The following is a 12,313-nucleotide window of genomic DNA, read 5'->3' as shown; positions in this document are numbered from 1 at the left end:
AGACTTTTTTTTAATTTTTTTTACCTTTTTCAGACGTTATTTAGACTTTTTTTTAATTTTTTTTACCTTTTTCAGACATTGTATAGACTTTTGTTTTCCAACATTTTTCAAACTTTTTTTTCAGAAATCTTTCAGACTATTTTTTTCAAGCTTTTTTTCAGACATTTTTCAGACAGTCAATTTGACTTTGATTTATCACGAAATACCTGCAATACTGATGGCATTCCCAGCGGATGTACATTGTGTTTAGTGTTAAGTGGCAAATGTTTGCATGCTAACACGATGAACTAAAATGATGAACATGGTAAACGTCATCGCCGTGCACCAAAATCTAAACTATACTGATCCTTAGCAGGTCTTTAGGAAAGTGACAAAAGCAGACAGCATGCATACTAAATACAGTCCATTTTTGAGTATGCTGTTGATGCACACTATTCTCCCACAATGCAATGCACAAAATTAATTATCATTTAAAATAAATTAAAATTAACCTTTGAAGAAAAACACCAGGAAAACCAACTATGAAATGGTCAGTACCCACTTTAACAAAACTCAGCTTAAATAAATCAATAAATCAATCTTTGTTTTGTAGCTGTCATTGTGACAGGCCTACAAATTATAATAATTATATATAAATGATAAAATTAATAGTTAATTAAACTAAATTAAGTTATTTTACAGTTAACAAAAAAAACGATATTGAATAATGTTTACTAATTATTAGTAATACTATAATGTATGTTATTCTAACAGTTTATTGTTGCACACATAACATTATATATATATGTATACATATGTGTATATATATCTATATATATGTATATATGTATGTATATATATATATGTATATATATATATATATTTACATATATATATATATATATATAAACATTACATAGATAGATATTTGCAACACTTTGTTCATGGTTAACAACTGGTTTGTAAACTGTCTATATAGGTAAATAATAATAATTTGTCATAATAATAATAATAATAATAATTATTATTATTATTATTATTATAATTTGTCAATGGTTAATAATTGTTTCTGGTCCATCTGTCTATATTATGTTATATTATATGTTTATAGATGTTTTACAAACAATTTCTTAAAGGTTTACAAATCATTTGGTAATCACTAACAAATACTTAATATAGTATATAAAATGTTATAATGTGTGCATAAATAAACTGGTAATAGTTTACTAATGTAATTGCTATTGTCTCTTATCAGCTATCATACAATATATTATTTATAAACAAATTATTTCATATTACGCAAACTAATGAGAAATAACAGAAATTATTGCTTTTCTAATAATTAGTAAAAAAATTGTTAGCAGTAAAATAACTTAACAATTTACCATCACTTTACACATACAAAACTATTATTTACATTTGTAACACGACGTCACCAAGACAACCGCGGTAAAGCAAAGCATTTTATTGCAAGTATTAGTCAAAGATACACTTCAAACTGAAGCAAAGCAACACTAAAAGGCCAACAACCTAGAAGAGAGAGTTACAAAAGAAAAGAGACATTTAAAAGTGAGAGGAATAGAGCTGTTGGTACAACAGAGCCTTTTGCAACGTACAGAGAGAGACTGAGACATGGATCATCTGGTGGTGAAGGTTTCGCTGTTCAGCGTTAATACATCCGTTTGCTGGTGCATCACTCGGAGGTATCGGAGTCCGAGATCTTTAGTTTGAAGTAAGACGGACGCGAGAGTGACGCTACATTGGGAAAAACAATCGGCGTACACATATAGAATGTTTTAAATCCTTGGCCACTGTCAAATATCTGTCTTCAAAACCATGATGTGTATACAAGGGAAAGACGGCCTACTGTAATCTCTTGTGCAATATTTGGTTCAAAGTCATTATTGGAATGCTGATGGGATGAAAACAGGTTAACCATCTGATAGCCAGGGGAGTAAACAGTACAGTAAACAAAACCAAGGGGGATTTGGTTTAAAGGACAGAGGGCCTACAGAGAGGACAAGTCCCGCACCTTCCGGTGGACATCCATGGGACCGTATTTCAGAAAAAAATATGAACGGTAGTCAACGGAGAGATAAATATTAGTTTGATCCCGTTTGAATTGCATCATGAATCACACATATGATGTTTTGTTAATTTAAAAAACAGTTTTGCAAATCAAGATAGTATCAGTTTGTTGTAAAACTGCTGTCAGACTGAAAATACGTCATTAGAAAGACGACACACCCAAAAGTGTCCTAGTGACGTCTCTCTCTCTCTGAAGCTACGATGAATGTGTGATTCCTACTGGGATGAAGCCCACCTTAAGAGGCGGAGCCGGAGTTGCAGGATACAGGAAGTCGGCTCCGGTCTCTGGCTCGCTTGAGCGGAGCGGAGGAGTTGTAGTTTCGTAGCATTTATTCAGCGACAAATAAACTGTCCACACACTGCTACACCTACGATCACAGCTAGAACGCCACCAACAACCTCACACTCAACGAGGGTCGGTTATCGGTTAAGAATCTTTTTCAAAATGAGCATCCCTATTTCAGATAACGTTTCATTTGTGCGTGGAACATAACTCCGTTACCTAGTTAGCTAGTGTTAGTGACGTATATTGTCCGAGACGTAGTTCACTTTCACACAAAACTAAATGATTCTACGACAAACTGAGACGTTCTTGACTTGCAAAATAATTTTTTAAATGTACAAACATCACATCTGTGATTCATGGCACAATTCAAACGGGATCAAAAAGATATTTGTCTCTCTCCGTTGACTACCGCACATATGTTTTTACGAGATAAGGTCCCATGGTGGTCCACCGGAAGGGGGCGGGACTTAGGCTCTCTATTTACTTTGGGACAGGATTGACAACACTCAAAAGCTCCATGTCTCTGATCCTCCAATGGGGTGAGGGGACAACCAACAACAAAAATAATAAAAAAGAACAGCAATTCATCACAACGCGGTTCATCCTCGGTTCATTATACAGGCACAGGTCTCTGTAATCCAGCACTCTGGGAAACCTCCTGGTTCCCGTCAGGCCCGGGTCAAACTGGATCGGAAAATATCCTTCTTTGGATTTGCCATCGACGACAACGATAACCAATACGCTCACACAAACAGGGAAGGGTATAGAAGTCATTCAGACTTGTTACGGTGATATCTGATTTGTCCTGAGGCAGTAAACACTCGCTGCTCATCTGCTTAAAACAAACGGCAAGAATCACTTCCAGATGCTGCTTGACCCGGACCTTTGTGTTCTGTTCTGACAGCAGTACAAATGGGACAAAGAAAGCTTACACTTGTTCGTACATCAGAGTTCAGTAAGTTCTGGAGCAATGTTAGTGGTTTACATGTGAAATGAGAAGAGACAGGGATGCCGGTTGGTGGGGGGGGAATCAGGGCAGATCAGGTATAGCTTGTTTTTCTTGGTAGGCCAACCCAACAACAGGCATCGCAAAGTCTAACCGTTATGTAAGAACGCACTTAAGGCTGAGGCATGTCTTTTCTTGTGGAATGAGACCTGTTCCTGCTGTCAAATGTTCTGGCACAAGAAGGAAAGTAAAACTCGACAGGAGACGATTTTAAGAGGAAAGAAGTGACGCTAACATTTTCACCATGATTCAAAGAATCCTGACATCTTTCCTTACTTCCTCCGCTGCTTTTTTTTACGTTCTCCCACCTGCCCTTTTTACTGGCTCGGGGGGAATTTAAATGGCTAACGTACCAATCAGCAGCTTGGGATGGAAAAAAACAAACAAACAAACAAAAACAGGTCAGCTATTGGACACTCAGGTCAGCGCGGTTCAGAAACGGTTCCCTTCGTCAGAGATGAGCTGCAACATGTGGGGGTTGGCGTTTGGCCTTCTGAGGTGGTAAAAGAAGGGCGGAGGGTAAAGAATATATTAAGGAAAGGCCGAGGGCAGAGTTGACCAGGTCAAACCCGCCTCCTCCCTTTCCTCCACCTCGCACCCCCCTCCATATTGTTGTGCTTGCGTGTCTCGGAGAATAAGGCGTCAACATGGAGGGGGAGGGGCTAAAGGCCTCATCCTCCTGGCTCCGCCCCCACCATGCTGCAATATGATGCGGAGACTCCAGCCGCTTGAATGCACTCTCAATAAATACACCATAAAATATTCCGCATATATATATTTCATATATAAATTTTAAACACATTTAAATAGGACAACAAAATAAAAGTCGGCTCAAGAACAATTTCTTAAAATCGGATAAGTGTTAAGACAAAACAGAGAATATTTTTTTTTACAGTTATACTTACTCTAAAATAGTTATAAGAATATCGCAATCAGGCATTACTCAAGCATTATATGTCATAATAAAAGCAATTTGCAGTTTTTCTTTCATGTAGTATAACATATGCAGCATACCAAGGGAAGTGAGGTGCAGTGTTTTCTGTTTGTTTTTTAGATCTCTTGTAATAGAAAGATTTCACCCCCCTGGACTGAAAAGGTACCCACAGAACTACAGACCAGTCGACACCCTACCGGCTCAAGACAGGGATACTGCTGGGCACACATTCCCTCCATCGGGGGACGAGACACATGGCAGGGCTTTGCACTAAGATGAAAGAACGCCACGGCTACTAGGGCTGGGCATCGGGAGAAAATACTGACACTGGTTCTGTTCATTTCATCTCTACACTCGGATGAGAGCGTACTTCACTACGCGACAAGACTAAATTGTTTTCAGTCATTGGTGCTTGTTCAAGACGTTTTCTATTCCACTTATGTTGCTTTTCTTAGTAAAAATGCCCCTCAAGAAGAAAATGTCTCAGTGCAAGAATTGTAAAAACCTCTTTTTAAGTTTGAGATGCTTCAAAATGTTGAATGTGGGCGGCGACACCCAGCCCTAGTTTTAACAAAGTGTCGAGTGGTAACTCCAGACGGGAGGGAGGAATCACCACCTGAGATCAGGCCGACTCCACCGAGCCACCAACAAAGTCACGAGAGCGCGAGGCACACTTTTAATGACCGACTGCTTTGTTTGAGAACACATCCCTTCGACTCCTCGTTTGCACCGAGGTTCGGATCCTCTCCTTCCTCCTCCTCCTCCTCGTCGTCGTGGGAGGAAGGAGATTGAAACCTCTTGGCTATGTGTCTGAGTGAGAGTGGCAGTCTCTAAAGTGCTGTGCTATAATGTTTGTCATTCGTGGGCTGAGCTGCGTCACACCACGCTAGTGTCAGCTATAACCCCCCCGACCACCCACCCACCCAAACGCACATTCCACTGTACCAACAACACCATTGGTCCAAGACACTAAATGCACTAGGAAGCGAAAAAAGCTCAACCACAACCATATACTTGGCATATATTCTATTTCTATCTAGGCTTTAATGTCTAAATACATGAAACACCAGTTTGCATTGGCCATCTCTAGGAATCAAACAGTGAGTGTGTGTGTGTGTGTGTGTGTGTGTGTGTGTAAATGCAGCCGTTCCTGCACCGCTATGTGTTTTCTTGAAAAGGAGATTCTTTGATTTTTACATTTGTATCTTTCAGTTGACAGCACCATCAAGAGGAAAGGCACTTTCTGTGGACTTTTGTTTTCTCACTCCGTTGCTACCTTCCACTGCAAATAGAGAGCAACCAAAATCAGGGATATTGATCGAATGGAATACACCTTCACTTCCATTTCACAAAGGGAGACATCGACCTTTTTTGGGGTTTAATTTAGCTATTTTTTGTTTGCGGGTAAGATGTCTGTTCTTCAGCTTCCATAAAAAAGACTTGTCTGTATTAGAGCTGTCAAAGTTAATGTGAAAAAAAACAACACGTTAACGCAAATTCTATTTAACGCCACTAATTTCTTTAACACATTAACGCAACTTGCCATTTTTAGGTTGTAGCGGGCTCGCGGAGGAGACTCAATAACGCTACAAACTAAATTTTGGCGACGAAAAACTGGCATGGCCATTTTCAAAGGGGTCCCTTGACCTCTGACCTCCAGATATGTGAATGTAAATGGGTTCTATGGGTACCCACGAGTCTCCTCTTTACAGGCATGCCCACTTTATGATAATCACATGCAGTTTGGGGCAAGTCATAGTCAAGTCAGAACACTGACACACTGACAGCTGTTGTTGCCTGTTGGGCTGCAGTTTGACATGTTATGATTTGAGCATATTGTTTGATGCTAAATGCAGTACCTGTGAGGGTTTCTGGATCAATATCTGTCATTGTTTTGTGTTCATTGATTTCCAATAACAAATATATACATACATTTGCATAAAGCAGCAGATTTGCCCACTCCCATGTTGATAAGAGGATTAAATACTTTACGGTACACTTTGAACAGATAAAAAAGGTGTGATTAATTTCGTTTATATATTTAAATGGATTGACAGCCCTAGTCTGTATTGTTAGCAATCCTAATTGAGAGCCAAAGGCCACAGCTAGCAGTACGCCGAGTGTACCCTTTCATTTCATATCAAGCCCAACAAGTCATTTTAATAGAACTGGAAGGACAAACACGTCCATTACCCCCGCCGTGTAACACAGACGTCTGCTGAGGACAAATTGACCAAATAAATAATGTCTTGGTATCCCTTCGAGCGTTCCACTTCCACCGGCCCACTAATGGTCCTGCTCACTTCTCTACTAGCTGATATTTGCAAAGCAGAGCTGATGACATTTCAGTTGTAAGCGAGGCAAACACATCTGCTATGTAAACATGTGTTCAACTGCCCTCGAGAGTGTCGTTTATACACTGACTGAACATCCATTTACCCACAGCGGAGATAGAAATGGATTCTAATCCTCCGCAGATTAACCTCCCAAGACTTGTTCAACTTCCAACGTAACCCGCCGCGTAAAGTTATCGCTGATCGGCTTTGATTCCGTCCACATCACATGTACTTGAATGACTTAACAGAAGCCACTGTATCTCACTGACCAGACCCCCGCTATTGTCCTTCAAACTCTAATCTCTCTCACGCCTCCCAGGGGGATCGGATGGGATTGTGCGGCCGTGGAATGTAGTCCTCTGGCACGGGGGGAGTAAATGTTCCGGAGCAAAGGGGAAAGAGAGCAACAATGAGATTACAGGCTTTGTCACACCACAGATTTACCGGGAGGACTAGCTCTTTGTATTTGTGAGCACATGAAGTGGCTCGGGTGAGGAGAGGAGTCTGAGGAAAGCAACAGAGGTTTGCAATCCGACGTAAATCCCCCCCGAGGCTTTAGCACAAAGGAACGGAGAACTACTACCCTCTTGTCACGATTATTCTTTGATCGCACGTGTCCTTGAAATGGATCAGCAACACTTTCAAAAACCCACTTCCTTTACACTCTCCCTCCTGATAAGGAGCAGCACCAGTTAGAAGAAACCCCGAGAACATTCGAGAGCAGAGACGCTCAATACATCAACCGGCTCTTCTTCTATTCTACCGTTAAGGATGCGACGTCTTAATACAAAGCCTTTTCGGAGTACAGTATGTCATATTTTCTCTCTCTCCTCTACGACAAACCTCCGACTGTACGAGCATCTACACAAAAACAAAAGTTGAGAAATAAGCATTCAACATCTTGCAGCTTTTTTTTTTTCAAAACATCGAAGCAAGAGGCGGTTTTAAGTCCACATCCCTATCAATAACAGTATGACAGTCCAAACACACGTCACTAGTTTCAACAAGCCCACCACTGTTCACACATAAACTCTACAGTGACACAGGAACAAGTCAACAGTCTATTGCAATAATAAAACTTTGTTATTATACCTTTTTAAACCATCACTTATCATGATACATTTATTACTAAGATTAATAATTAAGACTACATTATTATTTTTTTTTCTGTTAGCAAAAATAAGTGGTGTGCATTACATAATTTAAAATGTACAAATATACTTTCGATCTGGCTTTTAAAAAGGCTTTCAGACACTAGTGAAATCATGACGGCTCAAACCCGCCGGCCTACGAAAGGCAGTCAGACCCTTCGTTACAGCTCACTGTCCTATAGGGAACGTTTGCCGTTGTACCGTTTTACAGAACTACCGAGTGAAATCCTCCCTCGAGGTTTACCGCTTTCTTTTTTTTTCTTTTTCTACGTCCCTACCGACCTGCTCATCCAGAGTCTCAGCTTCAGCGTCAGATTCAGACAGAGTAGCACCACGCCTGTGTTCAGTCCCCAAACACAGCTTCTTTTAGTGCAGATAACTATTAAAAACACCCCCCACCCCCCACCCCCCCACACTCCCAGACGAGCTTCAGCGGCACAAGAGGAGCCAAGTTGTGACGACAATCCAGCTGCACATTTCAGATCAACAGTCAGCTACTTCTGCTGCAAATATCCGTCACCAACTTAACTCCTCAGCATTTTTTTGAGTCACAAGGTCACAACTTCTGGCCGGTTACATGGACAGGAATTAAAACCTCGTCCCGGGCTTCTCTCTTGAAAGAAACCTGTTTATTGAAGTAATGAGTTGATGACGGCGGCTGACTCCGTGCCCATGAACCCGGCCTTTTAGGTACAAACACACACTGTAGCAGCTGGATCCATGTCTGGTGAAGATTAAGCAAAAAAAAAAAAGGCGACCGCTTTGCTGGAACGCTGCTCCGAAGCAAAGCAGACAGCTAACACTGCTGTTTCGGCAAACACAATAAATATATCGATCTTAGGATGATTTGAATGAGATGTATAGAAAAGTCAGGATACTAAGAGGCATCGGGTGAAACGTTCTCGCTTTAAACCATCTTATGCTGTCCGTTTGTTGGAATATGCTTTTTGAAATAGGATCCCTATCACGAGTTCTGCAGCTTTTGACCATTCAACACTTCCCACCAGGCACTTGAATACTACTTCTTTATGGCCTTTACGCTCCACTTCGCTGCCGTGACGTCAAAACCTCTGTCAGTCTTAGGAATTAAGAAAATCAGCCACATTAGCAAACTGATGATCAGGAATTCTGAAATTATGATGATAAAGTATTCTCAAACCACAGAGGCGCATCAAATCCTTCAATTCAAGTAAAAACATTAAAATCACCAAAACTGCAGTTGCACCATTTTGAGCCCGACATCGAGGGCAAACTCATAAAACATGCTGATCTGATCGTCTCACTGAGGAGCAAAACATGAAAGTGGCAAACGGTTCTCCTTTCAAATGAAATGTCAAAACCAATTAAGTCCCCCCCAATAATCCACTTCCCTTCGTTCAACTGATTATTGCACTAGAGGAAACCGTCGACGTGATCTCTATTTACCCACCGTCTGAAACTCGAGAGAGGGAAATGTGAGATAAAGCACTGAGGGGGATGAATGCATGACGACTACCGAGATTAAAAACATAAGCTTACATGATTTAAATGATTAAAAAAAAAGTCAGAATCATAAAATATTTCACATAATGTAGAAGAAAAATAACAACCAGGATCAAATAACAGTGTTATACTTTAAATAAAATCCATAGATGGCTGCAGCTTGATATATCAGCCGTTTAAAATGTGACTGCTAAAGATGAATCAAAACTGATCTGAAACCTTAGAAGACAACAACTCCTTGTTGTGACTTTAAAGGGGCATTTATACCTCGTCGCCAACAGGTGGCAGTGTGCTCAAAAGAACGTGTTGCTCCGTACAAGAAACTGGTGATTTCACACACTAGTGAAAAGTGACAGAAAAGAGGAAAAAGGGGGGGGGAAATAAAAAAGTGGCAACTGGGAGGACCTCCGGCCCGATGAAACAACTACGTTCCAAAATAAATCAAACGCCAACACAACTCCAGTCGGACCCTTCCTGCTCTGCTCCCTCGTTTGAAACACCGGGGGACAGTCAATAGAATGTGAAAGTGCTGCTGCTCAAACTGACTTGAGGTACTGTAGATGGCAAAGGAGCAGATTAGTAGACTATAAAGAAAGACTCAGCCAAAGGAAAGGAAAAGTAAAGAAACAAAAACACCCACTAGGCCACAAGGAAAGGAGACGAACAGGGAAGGACAGATCGGAGGGGGCGATGAGGAAAAAGGGGCCTGATGAGGGTGAAATAAACGAGTTGGCTGGTTGAATATTGCATAATAGTGCTGAGTTTCTCTCTTGTTTGTTTTTAAAGCAGCGTTTGCATCCTCAGTCCAGTGTGGGGCGCCTCCTCACATCCCTCCTCCCTGCTTTCCTCTGCACAGTGTCAGGTCCGGATTGAATAGGCGTGTGGGGGTGGGGGGGAGCGGGTGGCGGGACTTGCACATATGAGGACTCCTTGACTGGTAAGCCAGGTGTGCATGGTTGTGTCTATGTGTGTGTGTGTGTGTGTAAAGGGTGGCAATGGTTGGGAAGGCTTGTTGTAGCTCAGGCGAAGTACATGGTCCTCAGAGTGTCGTGGTGGATCTGAACAGCTTTGGCCAGCGCCTGGGGGTCCCGACCGTTACTCTGACCGGACACATGGCTGCCCTCAGCGCTGCACAGTGGAGAGGGGAAGGACCAGTTATTACAGATGACAAATAATAATAATAATTATAACGGGAAAATTGGTCACATTCTGCTAGTAACATCGAGCCACCCTCTCTCCCCCCCCTCCTCACCTGTCATGTTCTTTGTCCACCAGATGGTAGCGGGCACGGAAGGCCACCAGGTGGGCGTAGTAGGCTGGCGCAGGGATGGAGACTGAGCGGGTACAGCGCACGTAGGTGTGGCACAACTGGTAGGTGAGCAGCTGGAACTCGTCGGCGGTGAAACAATTGTCGTCCCACAGCACATGGTAGTGGGAGGGTCTACTGGTGCCCTGCGAGAAGGAGATGAAATGGCATATTTGTATTATTATTATTAGATTCATATTTAGGAGAGCGTCCGGTTCGGGGGACCTCAGAATTGCATCTCTGCTCTTTGCAGATGATGTGGTTCTGTTGGCTTCATCGAACCGTGACCTGCAGCACGCACCGGGGCGGTTTGCGGCCGAGTGTGAAGCGGTCCGGGGTTCGGGGCCATGGTTCTCTGCCGGAAACCGGTGGATTGCTCCGTCCGGGTGGGGAGTGAGTCTTTGCCCCAAGTGAAGGAGTTTAAATATCTCGGGGTCTTGTTCACGAGTGAGGGAAAAATGGAGCGGGAGATGGACAGTCGGTTCGGTGCAGCGCTCGCAGTTATGCGGGCGCTGTAGCGGACCATTGTGGTGAAAGGGATTTACCGGTCCTTCTACGTACCGACCCTCTCCTATGGTCATGAGCTTTGGGTAGTGACCGAAAGAATGAGATTGCGGATACAAGCGGCTGAAATGAGCTTCCTTCGTAGGGTTTCTGGGCTCAGCCTTAGAGATATGGTGAGGAGCTCAGACATCCGGAGGGAGCTCGGAGTAGAGCTGCTGCTCCTTCGCGCCGAAAGAGGCCAGCTGAGGTGGTTCAACATCTGATCAGGATCCTCCTGGACGCCTCCCTTTGGAGGTTTTCCGGGCACGTCCAACTGGTAAGAGGCCCCGGGGTAGACCCAGAACACATTGGAGGGATTATATATCTGGTCTGGCCTGAGAACACCTCGGGGTCCCCCAGGAGGAGCCGGAAAACATTGCTGGGGAGAGGGATGTCTGGAATTCCCTGCTTAACCTGCTGACCCCGCGACCCGACCCCGGTTAAGCGGAAGAAAATGGATGGATGGATATTTAGGATATGAATATGATATTGCCATTTCAACATTGTCGACAGGAATTTGCTTTGGTGAAGAAACCTCAGGACATCACATAACTACTCCGACTACGTCTACCGACTACGTTTACGTTTACATGCACAACATATTCAGTTTTTTTGCAATTATTCTGAAAAAGACAATACTGTATTTCTACTAAGCTGTTTACAGAACTAAACATGCATGAATGCATTAATTAATTAAAATAAATTGTGAATTGTGTTACTTATGGACTCCTTAAGTTTTCTAGTTTCTTATGATATCTGCAACTTCACTCTAGCGCTAAAACTGAACCTGCTATCCAGCCTCTGAGAGACAGTTAAGTCGGTCGGGATCGTGGGTCTCAGGGGGTTAAATTATTTAAATGTCCCTTTTCAAACTGCAGTCATATTGTTAAAAAAAAAACTGTGTTCTTCAAGCTATTCTTTTAACAGCCATGCACGAAAACAGACTGGTTTTGTGTACAACACACAGAGCTGGTGGTAAACAGGCAAGAGGCTGCGAGTTGCAAACTGCGGTAAAAAAAACAACAACAACTAAGATGCATATTCCGAATGCGCTGTATACATGTCCAAAGAATGCTCCTAAAACCTGAATAATATCGGCATATCCTACATGTCTAAATTAGAAAAGGCTCCATTTGGAATAAGGCCTAACTCAGAATATACTGTTTTTACAAGTCCTGTATGAAATATGAATATTAGTGTGC

General features: G+C 42.2%; 1 protein-coding gene across 4 annotated transcripts in view; it reads right to left on the bottom strand.

Annotated features, from left to right (window-relative positions):
- Positions 1-1,428: 1,428 nt before the first annotated feature.
- The window catches only part of ago3a (argonaute RISC catalytic component 3a), a 48,936-nt gene continuing 38,051 nt past the window's right edge, over positions 1,429-12,313 (bottom strand). For all 4 annotated transcript variants that reach the window (XM_074652569.1, XM_074652568.1, XM_074652566.1 and 1 more), the window contains 2 exons: positions 10,515-10,714; positions 1,429-10,390 (listed from right to left, as the gene is read on the bottom strand). In XM_074652569.1, coding sequence (XP_074508670.1) covers positions 10,282-10,390; positions 10,515-10,714 — 309 coding nt within the window. In that variant the 3' untranslated portion in view covers positions 1,429-10,281. The remainder of the gene's footprint in view (positions 10,391-10,514; positions 10,715-12,313) is intronic.

The sequence above is a fragment of the Sebastes fasciatus genome, chromosome 12 (assembly GCF_043250625.1).
Source record: "Sebastes fasciatus isolate fSebFas1 chromosome 12, fSebFas1.pri, whole genome shotgun sequence".
Lineage (NCBI taxonomy): Eukaryota > Metazoa > Chordata > Actinopteri > Perciformes > Sebastidae > Sebastes > Sebastes fasciatus.
The sequence above is the reverse complement of the archived record's forward strand: the minus strand, read 5'-3'. Positions and strand labels throughout refer to the sequence as shown.